This window comes from Hoplias malabaricus, chromosome 8 (genome assembly GCF_029633855.1).
Source record: "Hoplias malabaricus isolate fHopMal1 chromosome 8, fHopMal1.hap1, whole genome shotgun sequence".
NCBI lineage: Eukaryota > Metazoa > Chordata > Actinopteri > Characiformes > Erythrinidae > Hoplias > Hoplias malabaricus.
In genome coordinates, this window is record NC_089807.1 from 10,544,990 (window position 1) to 10,567,647 (window position 22,658).

The 22,658-nt window shown below is 39.0% G+C and overlaps 3 protein-coding genes across 6 annotated transcripts in view; 1 reads left to right on the forward strand and 2 right to left on the reverse strand.

Moving 5' to 3' along the window:
• The window catches only part of adka (adenosine kinase a), a 160,264-nt gene extending 153,312 nt beyond the window's left edge, over window positions 1–6,952 (reverse strand). The window contains exons 1-3 of one of the 2 annotated variants that reach the window (XM_066678188.1): window positions 3,984–4,083; window positions 2,704–2,778; window positions 218–271 (exon numbers count right to left, since the gene is read on the reverse strand). In XM_066678188.1, coding sequence (XP_066534285.1) covers window positions 218–271; window positions 2,704–2,778; window positions 3,984–3,991 — 137 coding nt within the window. In that variant the 5' untranslated portion in view covers window positions 3,992–4,083. Of the gene's footprint in view, window positions 1–217; window positions 272–2,703; window positions 2,779–3,983; window positions 4,084–6,814 lie in introns of those variants that run through there. The other variant, XM_066678187.1, reaches the window with a different exon arrangement.
• On the forward strand, window positions 6,904–13,139 carry ap3m1 (adaptor related protein complex 3 subunit mu 1). 3 transcript variants are annotated; one of them, XM_066678185.1, is made up of 10 exons: window positions 6,904–7,039; window positions 7,151–7,254; window positions 8,701–8,981; window positions 9,102–9,279; window positions 10,359–10,496; window positions 10,651–10,736; window positions 10,851–10,984; window positions 11,098–11,305; window positions 11,551–11,695; window positions 12,025–13,139. In XM_066678185.1, exons 3-10 carry the CDS (start codon window positions 8,709–8,711, stop codon window positions 12,123–12,125), a joined length of 1,263 nt encoding a protein of 420 aa, XP_066534282.1. In that variant the 5' UTR covers window positions 6,904–7,039; window positions 7,151–7,254; window positions 8,701–8,708; the 3' UTR covers window positions 12,126–13,139. The 3 variants fall into 3 exon arrangements, with proteins under 3 accessions (XP_066534282.1, XP_066534281.1, XP_066534283.1); XM_066678184.1 differs by lacking the exon at window positions 6,904–7,039 and having other exon boundaries at window positions 7,121–7,254; XM_066678186.1 differs by lacking the exon at window positions 6,904–7,039 and having other exon boundaries at window positions 7,121–7,254; window positions 9,102–9,273; window positions 12,025–13,138.
• An 88-nt stretch (window positions 13,140–13,227) lies between these two features.
• Window positions 13,228–22,658, reverse strand: part of vcla (vinculin a) — a 58,875-nt gene continuing 49,444 nt past the window's right edge. The window contains exons 17-21 of the mRNA XM_066678183.1: window positions 21,972–22,096; window positions 21,096–21,281; window positions 17,266–17,469; window positions 16,312–16,416; window positions 13,228–15,601 (exon numbers count right to left, since the gene is read on the reverse strand). Coding sequence (XP_066534280.1) covers window positions 15,455–15,601; window positions 16,312–16,416; window positions 17,266–17,469; window positions 21,096–21,281; window positions 21,972–22,096 — 767 coding nt within the window. The 3' untranslated portion in view covers window positions 13,228–15,454. The remainder of the gene's footprint in view (window positions 15,602–16,311; window positions 16,417–17,265; window positions 17,470–21,095; window positions 21,282–21,971; window positions 22,097–22,658) is intronic.

Genomic DNA, 22,658 nt, shown 5'->3' on the forward strand with positions numbered 1-22,658 from the left:
TAACTTTAAGGAAACATAACTGGACTTAAAACCACTATTGTACCTTTAAATGTACTTTCACACTGTGACAATAATGTACCTCTAGCGTACATTTTTTGTGTTTAACATTTTGAAAACAGAGACTTGAAAAAGAAAGAACAGTACAATTAAACACTACATGAAAAACTCCAAGAAAAACCCAGTGACACAATACTAGGGCTAATAGAAAATTACTCACAATTCTTTGTGTTTGTCTTCTGCCAAAATTTGGTCATTTGGCTTGAGTCCATACCTGTTAAAAACAGAAAAAACAAGTACATAGAGATCATAACTTCACTATTTATTTTGATATAAAACGTTATATATTAAAAAATTTTACATTTTACTGGTTGGTCTGGTAAACCTTTATTACAGTTGGGCGATATATCCTTTAAACTGCTGATGAGTTATTACTTTGATTTTACTCAAAAATTCACTATTGGCTAAATATCTACTGCAAAGCAGAACAAACCTATCAGTCATTGAGATAAGGTCAGCACAGCCAGGCGCAGAGAGACTTTTAGAATCATTTTTATTTCTGAATATTATTTAAGAGCTCAATACACTTCCCCAAGGTTCAATAAACTGTGTATAAAAATGTTACAGTGTAAGTATTTATTAACTATATGCTAATGGTTCTGAATTCTAGTTAAAACTACTTTACTCTCTCAGTATTTTGGGGAACCTTTAATCCCTTTTTTCTTTATACATGTTAATGCATTTTTAAGGCACAAATAGTTAAACCAGCTCTGTTTAACCAGAGTGATATTTACATTTCAAAAGGATTAAAGGCCTGCATGCTGATTCCCTGTCAGTTTACTGGAGGCCTTACAGAACTCATGCAGATAGATTGCCTCTGAACCGCTCCATTTCCCTGGATACAAGATATCAGCGCTATAATGAATAGTCCCCCAGGGACATCAAGAGAGAGTGAATACAGGCCAATGTAGGTACAGAGCTAGTTCAGTGAACACTGCCTAAAAATATACACTGTCCAAAGCAGAAATTTTCATGCTCTGACTGACAGATTCATGAACATGACTCATGCTAATGGATTTCAGAATCTAATGGGAACACTGATCTGTGCAAGTATATGCAAACAGTTGCCAGTTCCTTTATAATCACTGGTTTATCCATGTACAGTTTTTTTTTTTTTTTTTTAAAGAAAACAGTTTTATGTAACTGGATTGTTAGTTGTTTCAACTAAATCTTGATAATCTTTGCTTGCGCAAAAAAAGGGCCTAGAATTAAACAAAATCAATGGAAATCATTAGTGCAAAGTTTGGAAAGTCATCCACCATCCACAAATGCAGAGTTTTTGGGCTGCATTTTCATCGTCACTAGAGGCAGCAAAGATTTAAACTCACTTTTTGTGATTTTAATATAAAAATTAAATATGCAAGAAGTGTCTCCAGATTAAGTACTTGATACAGCTCAGAGACAGTTTGATCAAATATAAATATAAAAATTATGGTTCAGTCTTCAGGCTATGTCCAATCCCCCTGCTATAAATGAGATATTCAAAAATCATGTTGGCTGTATCGCCAAAAAAATAACACTTAATAAAATACATCTAAACTAGAAGACCACAATTGGCGGTGTGTTTTTGGTTATGTAAAAGAGTGAAAAAAAAGGGAACAAGGAGAGGCGCATTGTTTTAAGACTGGCACTGGAATAGCAGGCTTGTGAAAAGGCCTTCGTGTCAGTACAGGTGTTTTACTCCAGCCCACACAGTGTCTGCACATGCCACTTCCTTAAAGCCATAGCTCAATAATCTGGTACACAGGACATTCAGTAAACTCTTAAAAAAAACAGCAAAGCATAAAGTTAAAGTTACGTACGGTGATACACACAACAAGGACAGCATTGTGGAACCCACTGAGGGTTTCTCCAACTAAACTATCTATATATGAAAAACACTCAAGTTTTGAGCTATTGTTCATTATCAGTGCGTTATCATGAGGCATTATTTCACTATTGTTTTCTGAAACACGTGAGATGCCACTAAATTCCTGCCCGTCTGAAAATATCAGCCAAGATCCTCCAGTTGAAACACAGTAAAAAGGAAAAACAATCTTTTAATTTCCAGTGGTTCTGGCTGTGTGCATGCGAAAGCAATGTTATTTTGAGATACAAGCACTGCAAGCCACAAGACCGTTCTGCATCTCACTGACAGTGAGCAGGACTTTTGAAGTGACCACATCCCTGTGCAAAGATCATTCAGTGGACAGCCGACCAACATTTTTCAACAGCACATTGTCAGCATGCATTGCTGTAGAGCTTTGTTGAAGTGGCTATTATAGTATAATAGCTTATACCACAATGCTGCACATGGTAGATTAAGGCTTGATTGTCTGTCTGGGTAATCGCATTACTGTATTCAAATAAAGGTCCTTGGGCAAGACTCCCAAGAACATTATTATATGTAAGACTAAAACTGGTAGAGTGTCTGTAAAATGCTATAAATGTAAATGTAGAGTTCTATGTAAGACTTTATTGAAGACAATGGGAAAACGGGATGTAATTATGAGCCAAGCTGGAAAACTGAGCGCTATGCTTACAGTACGACACTATACTTAGAGTACTATACACAGTGTTTTCAAATGCTGAGATGTCTGGTTTACATATAACGCTTTGAAGCCCGTTTGTATTATTTCTTTACAAACGTCTAAAAGAATGACTTACTTGTCGAGGAAGTCCTTGTCCACCACGGCGCAGATGTCGAGTAAGGGATTCCCCATGCCAAAAATTGCATTATGACTGCAATGAGAAATACAGACACACACAGTGAATTAGGACAACTAAGACATAAGGCCTACACAATGAATTTCCACTCTGGTGAGCACATGATTCTCTTTTAAACTGAGTCATTTGGCAATTAATTTCTCCACCACACGCCTATGTACACAGCTTATTTGAAGAACATTGCGCATAATATTTAGCAAATGAGCATCGTGCTTGCCCTAAACATTCAGAAGCCAGAGATTAAATATCTTGTGCCACTCCACCCAGCAGAAATGTGCAGTGAACACAGATGGAAGGTCCAACCAAGCATAAAACTACAAGAGGTTACACACGTTGAAATAACCTCAGTGTTGTCAGTGGGCTCTAAGCACGGTAAAAGAATAACATCTGCTGTTATATTCCAGATGTTTGTGTTAGATAAAGATGCCAAGTTATATTTCTAATGGTATAGACAGAATTAAGTAGGATATATTTAAAAAACAGCATTATAAAACGTGTCTGCGTCTCAAAAACCGTCTGAGGAACATGCATTAAAACAAATGGTTTGAGAAAGCACTCAGTCAAACTACATATGACTGGTAACCAATAAATCGTTAGAAACAGAAGGTCAGTGACTATGCATTCATTCACCCTGATTGTGAAATTGTTGTGGACTCAAGATTCTACAAAAAGAGCTGACATAAATCAGTCTGGGAAAACAACAATCCTTCAGGTAACCTGAATCCCACACATTAAAAACTAAGAATGAATGTCCAGGCCAAGAAATTCAGCTCAAACACTGTGAAAAAAATCCTGAGTGACATATTTTAATTTAAGAAAGATTTATACACTTAAATTAAATAATCTCTTCAAACTAAACCTACAGCCGTGCTGGGAAACGTCTGAAATAGCACAGATGTATGTGGGAGTTTCAGAGGTAGGGCAGCCTCTAAAACAGATGTTCAGTATGGATATGATATGGAGGTAGGCAAACAATCGTGAGGGTTCACCGCTCTCTGACAAGCTAAATGTGTTCCATTTATTTAAAGCACTAAATATCACAGTAAACACAATTCACAAGGTCTGCAGCACAATGGTCTGTACGATGCCTTTGAGCCCTTCTCTGAGCACACCCTGATGTGATTAAAAGAAAGCAAATGTAAGTGCCATTACCTAATGACCACTAGGTAATACAACCAAAATGCTCCACATTACTGACCAGTCTCAGATGCCACTCTTACCTGGCCATGCTGCTGGCTGGAGAAGATGCTGAAGACTCTCCACTAAGATCCAAATGATTGTTTTAAATATAGACCAGAATTTTCTAAGCAGCGTGTGCACTGTATCAATACTTCACTGAGACAGTAGTGCCTCTCCTGCTGGCTCTGTTGATTGGCTCAGCGCGTACGAGCAGGAGAAGCTGATTGGATGAAGAAGAAAGAGGTGGGGCTCTGTTTGGGCTTGCATTTAGGGCTGCACTAAAAAAATAATAAGCCGAGTCTCGTGCTGCTGTGCTGCTGTCATCAGTGTGGACACAAAACCGCTTTCATGGTTTTTCTACACTGGAGGGCAGGTTGGTTGTATTCATGCCACGACCACTAGTTTCTTACACTAGAAGTGGGACAAAATAACAACCCCAACATTATGCAGCCTAAATGGTCCCCAGTGGAGATTTCTGAGGACTAGATGGACTGGATTGTCTTGTAACAGAAGGGACTGCATGGTCCAACGCAAAACAATTTAGCGCTCTAATTCTTGTTCTTTTCAACTGTACTACACTATTCATTCCACCACGCAGAATAAAGTCTACAGTGTAGTAAAGTTAAATTGCGTGCAGAATTCAGTAATACAATAAACTCCTGAATGTATACAGTACACCATTACACTGCATCCCACATGCCTTTGCATTACTCTGAACATTGCGTTATTTTACAGGGAAAGACATTCAGAATTAATTCTGATTTTTAAAATGGCAGAACATTTCTACATGAGATTTCACTGATTCAAAATGCTGTTGAGATGCACCATCAAACTAGTGCCCTGGGAATGATTCAGTGTTCATATTCATTCCTGCCATTTTCTTTATTTCATACCTCCAGTCATGTATCTTATCTGATGTTCTTGCTTCTTTATTTATGCTCTCTATGTGCAATATCCTTATCCTTTTGCCACATGTACTACTTCTTGTTGTTTTATCTGCAAGTGTGTGTTGAAAGAAACAATAAAAACTCACTGTGTATTTGAATGCCCTGCAGTCTGCATACATATAACAATACAACAATACGCCGTATACTGAGTCTTGATTCTCCTGACTGAAATGACTAGTTTTATTGATTTATACTGGGTGGACCGATTTGCAGAGCTCACCTCTCACAACTCATAGCAGAGTGTTGAGAAACAGCTGTGTCACTGGCCACATGAACCCTTATCACAGATTCAGTCAGACCAATGTGTGTGTGTGTGTGTGTGTGTGTGTCTGTGTATATAAGAGAGAGTGACATGAACATATAGGAATATAATATGCTGTAGGGACAATAACCTGTTTACCCACTGACATTGTTGAAATTTTCCCCTTTGTGAGGAGGACAAGCTGGACAGCAGAGTGTAAATCATTGGGAAGATGTTGTAAGATTAGAGTAAGGTTATAGTTTAGCATAAGGTCAGGGGTTAAGCTTAGTGTAAGGTTTGGGTTGAGGTTAGAGTTACAGTTAGGGATAGGCTTAGTCTACGTTTAGGGTTACAGTAAGGGTCAGGCTTAGGTTAACATAAGGTTATGGATAGACTTAGTCTAAGGTTTGGGTTAAGGTTAGTGTCAGACCTAGCAATGTTATTTAAGAGTAGTGTTAGGGTAGAAGTACTTCCCAGTAAACAATTAGCCGTTGATTCAACGTTGAAATAACGTAATGACTGCCGTCTAATCAACGTTCTCTTAAGGTTGAAAATGAATGTTGAAAAGACGTCCAAACACAGACATTGAAAAGACGACTATTAGACGTATTTTGGACGTCCATTGACGTTATTAATTGGTCCCGAAATAAATTACTTGTATAAAACGCGTTTTGGACGTCCACTGACGTTATCAATTGGTCACCACTTAACTTATTAAGATGGATTTTGGACGTTCATTGACGTTTAAAATATGTCCTTGCCGGACAGACTACTTTTAGACCTATTTTGAACGTCCAAGGACGTTCCTTGTTTACTGGGTTACGGATAAGTCTCAAAGGAATGAATGGAAGTCTATGCAAAGTCCCCACCATTCAACAAACGTGTGTGTGTGTGTGCGCGCAGCCCTGATTTCTCGGTAAGGCAGGTGTGCTCGGGGGCGACGTGGATGGTTAATTTAACAACATAACAAAAGCCACGTGGAGCGGCATTTCCACGGGCGCGCGCGCACATCTGGACTTAACACCCCGCGTGGTCACCGACCTCACGTGTAAGCGGGAAAACGCCCAGTCACCGCTACCGCTTATCGTTACAAGCAGAGATTTGCCAACAAAGCAGAAAGAGGCGTTTAGATTAGATGTAATCTGGAGGTTTTACTCAGGGAGTGGGGGTCGTGCATTACTACCGGGGTGTCCCTTAGCTTGCTATAACGCTAACAATAGCTAACTGAACTATAACTACAGCGCCGCTGTGATTTCCCACGGCCAGCCTCGACCTCATACTTGCCTTAATGAACTAAAGCACTGCAACTGTTTCCCATAATAAGCTCAGCACAGCAGAGAGACAGTGCTGCTCTTTAAGCAGAACACAGTTCCAATGTGGAAGATAATCAACGAGTGAGACGTTGCCTGAGGGGTTTTATCAATACGGGCTGTTAAGAGCACTACACACAAATCCCAAACACGTGAAATGTAATTTATCAGAGCTGACATTGTCTACAAGAAGAAAAAAAACACAGTAAACAACGCAGTAAACGGCTGAAGTTCGCTTCTCATTCAAATGTTCTCTTCCACCTTAAACGCCGGGTTCTGGCGCGTCCCCATTTAAGGTGGAACGGAAACTTGGACTGAGAAGCCGAGCTCAGAGATTCGTACAGCAGCCGGAGTGTGGTCGGTGGTTATCTCACCTGAGGGTCTTCTCCTCGTGTTTGTCGAGCTTGATTTTCTTGGCTTTGGGCTCTCCTGTGGCCATGCTTCAGCTGTGAATGCTCTCTGTAACTCAAACGCCCTCCTCGCTCTCACCGCGGTGAATGAGAGATAACAACAAACTGCATCGAATCAAATGCACGGCACCGGGGAAGAGCAGAGCTGTCTGCACTTATTGCCGGAGCATAAATAGCTCCCAAAGTAAAGTAGGTGTTCGCTAGCGCCATTTCCAACCGCCAAGTCTGTATTTTCATTTCTTAAATCCGCATTAGCTCGGACGTTTTCCGTGTTGGGTTATTCCTCGTTTTGTTTGCTAGGTTACGTGTCCAAGGCGCGTTTGTAGTTTATCGAGCTTCCGAGAGCTGCCATATTGCCACCGAGGAGTTTCTACAGCGACTCGTCAGCAAGGAGACTCGAAAAGGTAGTTTTAATTAATGTGCGGGCTGTTATTCCTTATATAAGTCCTTCTCTTGTGTCTTTGACCTTTTTTAAAGCACCTTATTTGCTCCAGCCACCGAGAAACAGAGTGTTAAACAGCTACAACTTTGAGTTCAGGCGTGGGCTGCGGGAATAGTGCAGCCGGGTAATTTAGACTTTAACCAACGTTTACATCACACAACAACACACAGATACGTTAACCTCGGTTTATTATCGTTTACTATACATCTTTGCTGGAACTTTTAATTTAATACCCGAGGCAGAAATGAGTAAATATTAATTGCAGGTGTTGGCTAACGTTAGCTGGCAGACTCTCTCAACTTCTCACGTCTGCAGCGTCACGAGCTCTTCATTAACAGCTGCTGGTCAAAGCAGTACTGACCAAATACTGCTTTATCTGTGACAGTCTGTTTCACTGCTATGAGGGGGGGGGGCGACTTCACTGGGGGTCCTCTTTAAGCTGTTGAAGTTTGATTAATTGTTTGTTTTGTTTGCCGCTATTTATTTATTTAACTTTCCCAGCATTTATTATAAGGCATGGGTTTACCAATAAAACCACCTCAGTTACAATAGTATTTTTTTTTATAAAACAGTTTAAATATGTAAATCTTATTTACTTACATTTATACATTTCCTTGCCCAAAAAGCCACATTTATTATCAATATTTATTATTAGTTATAGCTCCACAGCTCATATATGGGCATTTATTTAGTTGAAATACCAGTAGACTGTCCTCTCTTTGTTGCCCTGTGTACTTTCTCTGCCCTTTTCATGCTGTTCTTCAATAGGCAGGGCCACCAAAGAGCAGGTATGCTTTGGGTAGTAGATCATTCTCAGCACTTCATTGATACTGACATAGTGGTGCTGGTATGAGTGGATCAGACACAGCAGTGCTGCTGGAATTTTTAAACACCTCAGTTTCTGTGCTGCACTAAACTGCAACCAACCAAAAATATCCTGCTAAAGTGTCCAGTGTCCACTGATGGATTGTTGGACATCCAACACAAACTTTGCAGAAACAGATTAGCCACTGTCTCTGACTCTGAACCAACAAGGTAGGTGTTTGTTAGTGGACACGGTGTTTAAAAACTCCTGCAGCACTGCTGTATCTGATCCAGCTGAATCAGCGCAACGAAGTAATCCGTCATTATCACTGCAGCACTGAGAATGATCCCCCAAACAAATCATTCCCAATCGTAGAAATGCAGAGCAATATATTAACTATAGTCAGTAGTAGTAATGCTACAGAGTGCTCCTGTATGGTCAGTGGAGCTGATAAAATGAACAATGAGTGTGGAATATTGCTGTGTAAAATTTTATTTTATATCAAGAGTATTAATCAGAGTTCAGCCATCTACAATATCCTTGATATGAAATGTTGTATGGAATATACTTTCATCAATCTGACCACATACTTTGTTTTTACAGCACTCAGCATGATTCACAGTTTGTTCCTGATCAACTATGCTGGCGACATTTTTCTGGAAAAGCACTGGAAGAGTGTCATAAGTCGCTCTGTGTGCGATTACTTTTTTGAAGCTCAGGAGAAGGCAGGGGAACCTGACAATGTGCCTCCCGTCATCCGCACTCCTCATCATTATCTTATCAATATCTTCCGGGAGAAGATCTTCTTTGTATCTGTAATCCAGACCGAAGTTCCTCCACTTTTTGTCATTGAATTTCTTCATCGTGTTGCTGAGATGTTTCAGGTAATACCATGAACATTTTTGAGCCTTTAAATCTCAAAAGTAACATATTACAGAATGTTAATATACAGTACAACTCTATCATTAACTTTGCTAAACTGTTGCTGTATTTATTTATTGCAGGATTATTTTGGTGAATGCTCTGAAGCTGCCATTAAGGACAATGTAGTAATAGTGTATGAGCTCCTGGAGGAAATGCTTGATAATGGCTTCCCCCTTGCCACAGAATCCAACATCCTGAAAGAGCTCATTAAACCTCCCACAATTCTGCGCTCCATGGTCAACACTATCACAGGTAGGGGTGAGTGCATAGTAATCCTTAAATAAATAAATAAATAAATACATATATTTTTGCTTCTAGCTGATGCTTAGCCTTTTATCTTCTTCCTTTGAGTCAGTTTAGTTTCTATTCTTAGAAAAATAACATTGACCTCATTCTGCTTGTCACTGCACTTGCTGCAGTGAACGATATTCATTTGTCAGCTTTTGCCATACATTTTCAAGTTTGTCTTTTGATCATGTAAAAAAGGATTTCAGACAGCTACTGACTCCGAAAACACGAGAATGTCTTCTCTCATATGTAAGACTACTCTGGCAGAGGCTCGAGCACAGAATAACACCTTCACTAATAACAGCAGTAAAGCTGCTCTCCTGTTATAGTAAGTTTTAGAAAGCTGAGAATCTTTATCACTAAAGACTAGTTTATGCTTCTGTGCCGGAGTTACTCTAACCTGATGCGCACATCTTTCTACTGTCATATCATTGCAACACAAGTAGCAGCATCAGTTGTGATTGGTCTGCTGTTGGACAAACATGTATTGAGTTGAGGAGAGATAACAGAGAGTCCAGAAATATCAACATATGTATGGTTTCTCTTCACCACACTACAAAGTTTGCTAGATGGCAGCAAATATAGGGAACAGGATTTACATAAACGTCAGGTTAGAAGTCACAATGTATGACGAGGTAAAAGAACTTCAAAGAGAAAAACAGTTGCCTCCAAATAACTTGCTCTGAAAACCAGGGCCCAGGCAGGGAGAAGAAATGCTGTGATTACAGAGTGACACAAATGCACCAAAGAACAATTCTAAACGTTCCCAAAACTGTAGGCCACTCACACATACTACAGCACTGAAATGCACTGATTCAATGCACAGGCATAAATCTGCCTTAATAAAGCCACTTGTTTGGAGAGTACAGACTGTTGGCGGACTTCCTCGTTTTCTGATCAATATTCAAAATTCAGTAAATGCTTGACTGTTGTAACCTGTCTTGAGTTTAAGGATTGTCCTAAAGAAAATTGCTCTGGTATGCCAAACAATGATTTATAAGAATAAAAGAATATTTCTGAGTATTTTAACTCAACTGTCATACTCTCAGGCAGCAGTAATCTTGGAGAGACTCTGCCAACTGGACAACTATCCTCTGTCCCGTGGAGGAGGGTCGGTGTAAAATACACTAACAATGAGGCATATTTTGATGTGGTGGAGGAGATTGATGCCATCCTGGATAAGTCTGGTATATGTTTTTCCTAATTCACTTATGTAATATTTCGTGTTCAAGGATTAGTTTGGATATTGAAGGTCCTTCATTTTGTATTTCTTTTCTTTCTACATCTCATTTCACAAGTTCAGAGTTCAGAGTGTTTATTTGGAACATTCATCATTTTCAGGCACAACAGTGTTTGCAGAAATCCAGGGCGTGGTTGACGCTTGTGTAAAACTTACAGGAATGCCTGATCTCACACTCTCATTTATGGTTAGTACTGTTTTTTTAACGCTGCCCTGTACTGTCACCAGTCAGTGACCATGCTGGTATATTAAGGTCTGAGCAACAGAATGCCTATATTTTTATTTTTATTTTCTGCTGTAGAATCCTAGACTTCTGGACGATGTAAGTTTTCATCCATGTGTACGTTTCAAGCGGTGGGAGTCTGAGAAGGTTCTCTCCTTTATCCCCCCAGATGGAAACTTCCGACTTATGTCTTATCATGTGAATGCACAAAAGTAAGGCATCTTCTTAAAAGATTTGACATGAAAGTTCAAGGTAAATGAAAACATAAAAATGCACGATGATCATAATTAACCTTTCATATCATTTTATGTGTTCTGCTTCATAGTTTGGTAGCTATCCCAGTGTACGTCAAGCAGAATATCAATTTCTTTGATTCTGGATCCTCAGGAAGACTAGATATCACAGTGGGTCCAAAGCAAACCATGGGCAAGACTGTGGAGAATGTGATAGTCACGATACACATGCCTAAAGTGGTCCTCAGTGCCAATCTCACAGCAACTCAGGGCACCTACACATATGACCCAGTCACCAAGGTAAAGCTTAGCACAGTTTTTAGTGCAGTGCTCTACAGAAGAGATAACACAGATGGAAATGCAGTGATCTGCTTTCATAAGTTCTTAATGCACTTTGAATACACTTTCCAGGTGCCTTTTTTAAGCTTGCTTAAGGATAGGTTTGTTGCTTAAGCAGGAATGAGAGAGGTTATTACACTTTTTTAAAAGATTTACCAAACACAGTTGAAGCAATATAAGTTGTGTGACTCGGTTTTGTGCTGCAGATTTTGGTATGGGACATTGGAAAACTAACTCAACAAAAACTCCCAAATTTAAAAGGAAGTCTGAGTCTGCAGTCTGGAGCTCCCAAACCAGAGGAAAATCCAAGTCTAAACATCGACCTCAAAATCCAGCAGTTGGCAATTTCAGGTAAGTGAAACACACTGGCTCATGTGTAGCGGTTATCTGCTGAAAACAAGGCCATAGTCAAACTGATATGGATAATTTATTCATGGTTAAACTTAGCAATTCATTATCACTATAACAAACCCTTGTGTCTAGTATGGTAATTTATAACTAACTGTAGAGGAGAAGAAAAAACACAAACTGATCATCTTCAAAAATCATCACTGAATGACGTCCATTGGTTTTTCATTATGAAATCTTCAAAGAAAGTAAAGGGAAGTTTTTATTTTCAGTTTTGAAATGGGAGCTGGAAACACGTGCTTACAATGTTACTTCTGCTCTGTGCCTTACAGGACTGAAAGTGAATCGACTGGACATGTATGGGGAGAAGTACAAGCCATTCAAAGGTGTAAAATATGTAACCAAAGCAGGGAAGTTCCAGGTTAGAACTTGAGGTTGCCTAACTTTATTGACGGTGCCAATTTATTTGATAACTTATATTTTACAAAAAAATCTATTAAGAAATGATCCATGCTGCCATTTATTAAGTTTGCCATGTGAAAAAATGGGGATTTGGTAAGACATGAAGGCCATTACACTGTTCTTTACTTGACAAAGAATATTTCTTTGTTTTCACTAACCATTTACAGAGGGTAATCATTGATGTTTGTAATAGAATTAATTATTGTATGCTGTCTTTTTTTTAACATAAGGGAAACGTCAAAAGGTTTTGTTTTGCCAGCTTTTTTCACTTTAATATCTGAATGAAGCAATGAAAATAGTCAGAACTACGGGAAGACTTTTTCACCTCATGTCTCTTTTTCCAACTGTCTGATGTGTGTGGACTGATACTAGATTATATGGAATTACTTTCAGTTTTTTTATGCACATATGAAGACAAGCCTTTGCCAAGTTTGTATTTAAGTACTTAATCACAATGCACAACATTTAAGTGGCCTTTTAAAGAGGAAGAAATAAATGGCCTTTGTTTAAAAGCACAGCTATGCCAAATGCTGTATTTAGTTGCCTCTGCCTGGGCAGTTATTCAAGCATGCCACTGCTCACAAACCAGCAGCAGATACAATCAGCTTTCATTGGAATTATTGGTGTGGAGAAAAATGACAGGAAGGCACTTGGAGAAGGCAGGTGGGTTATTGGATTCATTCAGAAATGTGCTCTTGTTTAGAATGTGATGTCAAGAAACTGCTAAGTTACACCACATAATCATAAAACATTTCCAACCAAAACATACAAAGGTGCTAAAATAGTTCTTCAATATTAAATAGTCTTGCAACGACATGGCAGGTGTCTTGGTCACGTTCTGCAGAGTTTTTGCACACTCATAAGGGACACAATCTTATTTTGTATGATATAGAAATATGCAACTTAAGCAAATACCTTAATTGCAGTTCAAAATGTGTATTAACCTAATGCTTTCACATTTATAAATATTTTGTGAAATTGATGCTGTGTCCATGCTTTTTTTTGTTACCATTGTTTTTGTGTTTTAGCTATGCAATACAGACATACAGTATTTGACAACTTGTTAAAATATTTGATAATTAATTATGGTACATTTTATCAAAACCAAATAAGGAACAGTCTCAAAACAGTTTAAACATAATCAGTGTGAGTATGTGAAGCCAGCCCAGTGAAAAGTGAAAATTAAATGTTCTAATGTCTGTTGTTCATTACTAGGTAACACAAATTAAAACTTTTTATATTGGCCATGGGATGCACATTATTACAGTTAATAGAATAAGGCATTCAGTCAAGAATAGCTTTATTAATCTGAGGCACAGCAGATGTAAGGGACACCGTAAAACCAAATCAGCAGTAGTGTCATATGTACATTCATACATCGTATAGCTCTGAACCTGAAACATGCTGTTACAAACCTACAAAATTCAGCCTTGTAAACACTCACATTGAGGCACTACGTAAGGGACTAATCTTTCTCTAAATGGAGACCGTTATTGTAGAAATGGGGCTAATAACTAGGCAGTGCATCTTCTGGTTAATGTTTAGTTGTGTCCAAAATAATGACGAACTTGTTAAAAAGTCACTGGCTAAGGTGATAATATTACAGACCTTTGGTCTGGCTACCAATGTGTTAGTCCTTTTCTTCTCCTTCCCCCTAACAGTCAACTCTGTTACATTGGAACCAAAATGTGACTCATTCTTGTCTATATTTGTAATGTGTATATATTGTTAGGATTCAATATTTTATCACTGGAAAATTCAAATTTGAACAAACCACATGAGTCTTGTATAAATTACCCATATTTTTTCAGAACAAACCATAAATCAGTCCTCTTTGAGCCATATTCATTAAAGTGGCATTAAATAAGACTAGATTTCAATTGTATTACAAGGCTCATTACAGTTTGGAAGCAAAAACTTATCTCCAAGTTACTACTAGAGAAATGCATTTTCCCAGTTCAAAGACAGCTATCAGCTTTCACTTCTAGTAATGGTTTAGTATTTGCATTAAATTTGAAACAATTTTTTTGTTAAATGAAGTTAATAAAGGACTGTTAGCTTTTCCCATTATTTAAATGGGAAAGGTTTCTTAAAGTTTAAACAAAGATACAGTCAATTACATGAAGCATTGCTCTTATGAAGCAACAAAGGTGTGAGCGCTAAGAGCACCTCCTTGTGGAGAATACTCAGCTTGCTAAATGTGAGTGAATGAGCCCTAAGACAGGTTTATGAGTTGCTTTGCAGCTAAGAAAAAAAAATGCAACCACACAGAGTCAGAAAAAGTATAGCTAGCAATTATTTCAGTTCTGCGAAAAAGATTGGCTTTGATGTTTCTCTGCCGGTTACCTAGGAAAATAGTTCAACTGTTGCATGATTGTGCTTTATAGACTTGTAATACACTCACCTTAATAAAACACATTTTCGTTATTTTAGAATGGTCAGCACAAACACACACACGCATAAAAAAAAATCAGTGTTGAGTTTTTAGAGTGGTTACAGTTTTAAGAAATAATCATAGCTTTTATAATTTAGTAAGTTCAAATGTATTAAAGTGTTATGTTCTTATAACTGTAACTAACAAAATCTTTGGCATTAATATATGAGGCCTCAAATAAAAACCGAGCTGCAAAATATGTCCTAAACCATTCTCCTGTAAATAAAACCCTAACAATAGTGCACAAAAAGGTGAGATACAATCTAATACAATCAGCTGAAGTGTGTAAGTAAAGCTAGAAATTCTCTCCATTTGCACTTGTGTCAACCAAAGACTGACTACGATAATCAGGCGAAGACAGCATTTAGAAATATAAATATATACATTTTCAATACGAAAAATTTCTTTCTCAAAACTAAAGAGTAAACTTCATGAACTCTTAAGATTCTTTGAGAGAGGCATCAAAGAGTTTGAGCCACAGTTCTTCAATATAAAATAGAAAAAAAAAACCTCTTCATGCAAAAAAATATACCTGGAATTTGGAAAAATTCTGGAAACCCAACATACCAAAAATATATAGCCCAAGATTTTCATCCTGTGTAATCCTGCTTTTAAACACAGTGGTGAGAGATAAAGGGACCAAGAGTAAACCTTCAGAACAAATAACAACAGTTCCTGGACTAAGTAATCAGTGACGGTTCATTTCATGATATATATAAAGTAACAATAAGTCATTTATCATCAGTGTCCATAAATGTAATGTTCATATTGTGTCCTTTCGTTCTATACATCACCCTCTCAGTCCATCAGATTTCATTGTTGGAAAAGGCAGCACAAGAACATTACAGGAGGATTTAGTCCTCACTTTACTGGTACCAGGGGGTCTTTCGGACCCAGCGGAGAGTGAACCCTGCGTCTGTGCGGATCTTGATGGATGCTGCCTCTGCTTCTCTCACTGTCTCTTTCACAGACTGCATGAGATTCTGTGCATTATGGACCAACATCTCAGTAGCCTTTATGGAATGAAAAAACATAACACATGATCAAGTTTTTTATTAAAGTAATCTCTGTGGTTTAATGCTAGGTGTCAGTATGTGGTGAACATACACAGGAACTGCTTGACTGGATATTGAAGAATAAATAATGGATCTGTTCCTGTAACAAATCTAACCTGAAACAGTACACACACTCACTGTGTATTTCTTCTTTTTTTTTTTTTGCAGTAGTGTGAGCCCATATCCCAATGCTCATTGGAAACGCTAAAGCTAAAAATAGCTCATTGTGAATTTTATATGGACGTAACATTAGATGTTCATTATGGTGAAGCTATCAGGCTCACTCATGCGCATTTTTAGGGTTTTGATTAGTAAACCAATCTAACTTATAACTTACAAAAACAATAATTATTTATATGTGGATTTGGGTTTTGTGACAATAATTTACACAAGATTGGGAGATGACATATTGGGAGTATAATCTTCACTATTGATGCATCAAGCCAGGTTTTACAGTAATTCTGGTTGTGTGTGTGTGTAAGGTAACAAGACTCAATCGGTCACTGTAGATCTCTCATGCCGTTTACTGCAGGTGGTCATCTAATATCATGAAAACACAGATTTATTTTTCCTGGAAAAAGGTCAAGCTAATAGTGCTATGACTTTTTTGTTAAGTTTAACTGAAGGTAACAAGTTTCAGTTTGAATGAGTATCTGCTCCATTCTCACCTGCTCAGATTCCTCCTCACTGATGTTAGTGCGTCCCAGCATTGTAGCCTTTACCGTGGACAGGATCTTAAGCTGAGTGCTGATGGTTGGTATACGCTCACACACCTGCAATGAGTAAAAAAAAGTACAGGTTGGACAGAGGAAACAATGCTGAAGGTGTTTGATAACAGAAACCCTTCCCTGCCAAAAAAGGATATGCCAGTCCTGCAAGAATAGGCTTAACAATTATGTTAAACCGTTTTAACATCCTGCAACACATTTTAAATATTGTGAGCCCTTAAATTGTTTGCAAATGTCTGGCCTATAATGCACTTTCTCAGTGCCAAATAGGATTTGTTTTTCTCATATACAAGGTTTGAAACAGTACATTGTGCAAGTACACCCAGGTAAAAGATGCTAATTCAAGACACAAGCTGTTGTGAAATGTAAAAGCCATTGCCTAATAGGTTTCCTCATCCCCCACAGCTTGTGTCTAATATTGGATCATTGTCTTTTGTATGGGTGTTTCATTACTTTTCTGTTTCATTAATATTGAGGCATGCTGTACAATGAACACAGAAGAATTTTACTGATTTAACATTGTTTACATATCTGTTTAAGGCTTATCTTAACATTGGGGGTAATATTATTTATCAGTAAATAAACAGTGTAACAAGAATAAAGTTTAGCTTAGTTTAGCCAGCATTAACATGCCGGCAGATAAAAACTACATGCGCTTGTAGATGGTCAGGATAACACCTTTCCACCATTTCATAGTGTAATAATTCTGACCGATTTACTGCCAGCAGTGTTCTCACTACAGGTTTGTCCTGAAAAGGTCTGCAGATTTTTTTTCTTAACTTGTCCAAGGACAGAGCATTAACCGACTGTGACTGACCTGAAGAACGTGTTATGTTCTTGCAAACTGTCAGTCAGTGGCAGGTAGCAAAGTGAAAGAGATGTGTGAAATCGAACCTGCAGCAAGTTTGTGCGGATCCGTTTGTCAGTGCACTGTTTGGCCACTTCTTTAGCCAGCCGTGTGACCTCATCAGAGGCTTTGGCGATGTCTTTGGCACACTGGATCAGAGCACGTTTGTTTCCACTGCCTCCACGCACCAGACGGGACATCTCTGCCATCAGCAAAGCCATTCTCTTAGCTGCTCCAATGATGTCATTACCCTGAGAGAAAACAAGACCCAAACAAACAGGGTTCCTTTTACAAAAAGTGTGGTATGTGGTCAAAATATAGTTGATTACACACACAGTCTGTTATATACATAAGTATTTAACCTGCACTGTTTATCATATTTACATATTACCACAAAGGCAGTTCCTTTGATATAGCACCATTCTGATTAGGTTGTGTAGAGCAAATGTAACAGAAAATTTGTTAGAAAAAAGCAAAGTGTTAATCATCTCAGACTCATCCATTGCGATTCAGTCCTTGCCTTAGTCATGCCTTAGTGTGATAATTAGTAGAGACAAGGTAAACATTTTGTAATTGTACACCATACCTCACCACATGTTGCCAATTTTAGCATGTCCTTAGTCAGCTCATCCTACTTTTCAGAGACAGCCTCATTCTGAAGGACCATTTACTTCACATTATCAATCATTTACTTATATTCCTTCCATGTTTTTTGGCAAAACTTTACACATAAGTATGTAAGCATATTTATAGAATTATTAGAAATAATAGTGTTTTTACAGTCCCTGGTGGAAGAGGACGCACCAGTTCTCCTTTTTCTTCTCGTGTGTCAGATATGCCGATGTCCTGTGGTTCCGAGTTATAACACATTTATCTAATACGTTTAATTTAGTTGGTTAGAGTAAAAGCAAATGCAAAAATAAAAAAGAGAGGAACAGGCAGGTGACAAAACCTGAACACAGTGAAACCCTAAAGTGAGTGAGAAACTGTCATCGTTGGCTTCACAGGTTGACAAAACAGCAGAATGACTGACAGCAGACACAGAATGAACGCTCCTCTTTCAAATCAGAGGCCAGAAGTTGTGATAAAGCGAAAATAAGCAGAGGATGGACATGTGAAGCCAGTTTCAGTTTGTCCAAGAAGTGCACAACAAACTTCAGCAGCCATTCCAACAGCAGTCATGGGCAACCTCAGCAGCCAAAAAAATTACACTGGACCCAAGTGTGATGCAGCAGCAGCGGTGTTGTTCAGCGTTCCAATAGTAACATCTGGATGCAGAAGAGATGCTGTCGCCCATGGGGGCCAGGAAGCAGAAGTACCTTACTGGACCACTTGCGAGCTTCCTGGTGCAAGGACTGTGCGGCAGCCAGAATGGGCTGGTTAACGGGCTGATTGGAGGGCATTAAGAGCAGCTCTGGCTCGTAATCGTCCTCGTTGTCTGTGAACTCGTCCTCCTCGTCTATATCTACGTCCGCCTCAGCGGTCTCAAAACCCTCGTCTGTCACATCGGGCTGGGGGAGGGAGGAGCAGAGGGAGGGAAAGAAGGGAAGCAGCGTGGAGAAAGAAGGAGAGAGTTAGTACGAGAGGCACTGGACGGAGATCTACAGGAGAGGAAAGGGTAACACAGGGTTTAGGACAAGGAAGGAGAGGAAGCAATGTGGTTCTGTTGGATATAAAGCAGGATTGCTGTTGGATATTATTCAAAATTGAAACATTCCTGGAAATCCTGAGTTTTTCCATTCTCCTTTATAATGGATGCAGAAAATAAAGGTAAAAGGATCTTTGCAGTGCTGCCACAGAAGAGCCACTTTCCATTTATTCCACTGAAATGTGTAAGTATGAAAACTATTTCACAGCTTCACGTTAGATTTCTACGGACTCTTCAAGATTCTTACATGGTCTCTGACATGACATATTCTCCTAAGAATATTCTTGATATAATATAGAACAATAATGGTGTTCAATGTTATTAGAAAACATCCACTGAAAAGTTCTTTAGGGAGCAAAAAATTTATTCTTCTGTAGCATTTCCAAAACCCTTTTAGCACCTTTACTTGTGAGATTGTGTGAGAATAGAAAACATTATATAAATTTCCAGTGTGTGTACGTTGCTAAAACCCATCACTTTCCATGCACACACATCTAAAGAGAACATATTAAGCACAGAGTTTCAGGTTATTTTTCCCAAGGTTCATTTTTTTGGGGGAAATGAAACACTGTGCTGACTGCAAACTCAGTACAAGGATGAAATCTTACAGACACACATTAATTTGACATTAGTTACGAGTGACGTTTCATCTGAGAAAGACGTTATTTTGTTAAATACCCCACCTCTTCACTGCAGCGAGAGTTTGGGGAAAAGGTGTGTAACCATTGTGTGGTTTAAGAATCTCAAAGGACGATCTCAGTTTGGTCAAATTATGATCTTATTTAAATACTACTATCCCTAAAAAACATATAATCAATTCAGAAACTGATCATTTCAATGTTTACAAAATTTCCAGAAGCAAACCTACTGCACTCCCACTGATCTCCAACTCCAGTTCTCCACTACCATGGATTCCACTTTGCCTTGTATCTTCTTGTAAGTAAGGTGACCTGCTGCCTTTGAATTTGCACCCAGTGAATATCACCCATTGGTGTCTTCAGGATAAAGGGCACTGACCATGAATCAGTGTACGGGTCACATGATCACATGAATGAGGTATGGACATGAGGACATGGACATGGACATGGACATGGATACGTGCAAACACAAAACATCAGCTGGAAACCGCAGCAGAAGGAAGGTAAAGATTCAGGGCAGAGACAGGCCTTGGAAAGGTAGAGGAGATACAAATCCACAGAGAAAAACACCAACTAAACAAAGTTTTATACTCTGAAGATTCATGTGCATGAGCCGAACTGTCAGAGCGTATTTAACGCTAATATCAGTGCCCTCAGACTAGAGAAGACGCAAGCAATAAGAACAAAATGGCATCAGGCACTCCTCCCTCCCTCACTGCTAGAAATAAAGATCCCTGGAGTTTGGGAAGGGAACAAAAGGTTAGACATTAATCGATTTATTAAAGGCATGCAAGCAACTTTTGCAGACGATGGTTTCCATTTATTTCTAGAGAACTCTAGTTCCATTCTTCTAGGGCCCTGTTTCTGTGCTGTTTTAAACATACCCTCATCAGCATTGATTTCCAGCATTGGTATGTCTGGAGCTTCTTCTTTGTTGTGAACTAACAAGCTATAAGTGATGAAACTGTAACAGTAATCACGTGGAATGGAGTATTTTACCATCAGACGTTATGGTTTTGAAATCTTATGTGTTGCAAAGTAGTAACCAGCTTCTTTGACCCTTATTTTGAGTCTGAAGTCAGAAAGGCATCAGCCAAATTCAATACAATCGCCAAAGCCAATAATACTTCAGTTCTTATGGTCTCCTGCCTCAAAGAGGTCTCATATAATAAATGTTACTAAGGCTAATAGAGTAATGAAATGCCCCTTAAGATGGTGTTGAGGAGTCTGTGAGGCTAAGTGGATGAGGGCATGTTAAAACCACTGTTGAAACAGGGGGCAGAAGTCAATAGCACATCATTGCATAAGTGCTCAATTCAATTCACACAAATCTCTTTCCACTCACCAGCGACATTTAAAATGCAAACAAGCCGTTAGCACCAGAGGACACAATAAACATTGATTTCTGAGGCCTTTAAACCACTGAGCTGATAATTACTCATAAGAGCTATTTTGTAAAGACACTTTAGCATAACCATATTAAGCTTTACAGCTGCTGGTATAACGACTATATTTAAGACATAATAGCACACAAGGGATGAGGTTTAAAATGAAGCATTGTTTCTGCACTGCGTCTAACAGAGATCCTTACCTTACTAGACCACTTGCGAGCCTCGTCGTGTAGCTGTCTGGCAGCCACCATCATTGGCTCACTGACCATCTCTCCAGCCTTCTGCTCGGGGAACTCCTCGTCCTTCTCCTCAGGGGGAGGAGGTCGTGGGGGAGGCACCTCTCCCTCTGGCAGTGGTGGTTTAGGAGGAGCTTGCTCATCATTTACCTGACACACACAAAGGACAAAGGAGTAGCATCAAGAATTAATACATAATAAAAAGTATGCACACAGTGCCTCAAATCTAGAGACAGATAAATGGAACTGCACTGAATTAAAAACAATAAATGGCTAATCACTTCATACTATTTAAACCTATAATATAAAGGTTATAATTGTGTATAAACTAACACAGTATTAAGACACTGTTATTCATTCATTCATTCAACTTCTGTAACAGTTTCATCACATTCAGGGTCATGGCGGCTCCAGAACCTACCAGGAATCATTGGGCCCAAGGCAGGAGCATACCCTTAACAGGGCACCAATCTAACACACAGCATCACACACACATGTGGACACTTTGGAAAAACTAATCCACCTACCAAAATGGGTTTTTGAACTGTGGGAGGAAACCCACACAGACAGGGGGAGAACACACCACACAGTGACCTGAGGCAAGGGAACCAGCAACCCAGAACCCTATGGCTTGTGTGACTGTGACTCTACCTGTTTGGCCACAGTGCCACCCCAACATACTGTTAACATTTTATAGCTCGTAGCATAGTTTATTATAGATATAAACAAACAAACTCCACATATCATTTCATCTGCTTTAACCAATTCTCAACCAAGATGGCACACTGATCGCTGAAAACTGGACACAGATCCCTGTAAGAAGAAGGCTACAGCACTTACATGCAGTTGATCCAGGTCTGGAGGAGGTGGAGGGAAATCTGGCTCCTGAGGCTGAAAGGCTTCTCTCACTTTCCCCACAGCGGCCAGGATCCTGTAGCCTGAGTCCAGAAAGTTCTTCTGAAGACCTGTACACCAGAAATATGGAAGGGGTCTGTGTCAGAAGAACACTTTAAAAAAATTGTTAAGCATTACTCCAATGAAGAGGAAATTTGAAGGAGTGAAATGAACTTGAAAGTGAGTTATGGCTGTGGGCGGGGCTTTGGTGCGCTCAGGTAGAGCTCCCAGCATGCACAGAGAGCCCGCCTTTTTCAATTTTTTGAGGTTTTATTTTCATTGTTGTGTGCTGTGAGGGTGGGAGTAATATATATGATGCTTTTAGGTTGTTTATTGGTGTTTGGACCTATTAGGTCTTTCTTTGCAGCGAGAACTGTGTTTCGTCAGAGCAATCTCCCTCAGAGTGAAACACTGCAGCTTTGGTAAGGTTCCAGCTGAGCCTCTTTATAAGCCATGCCCAAGTGCTGCCTGTAGCTTGTTCTTATTCTCTGTTTTTATCAGAGAGATCTAATAAAGAGTGTCACAAATAATTAAATTTAAATACATAATGTCAATACTTCTTTTAAATTAAATACCTACGTTGGAGTGAGTCATGTGTGCTTTCAATGTATGTAGTTAAGTTGAAACAAGCAG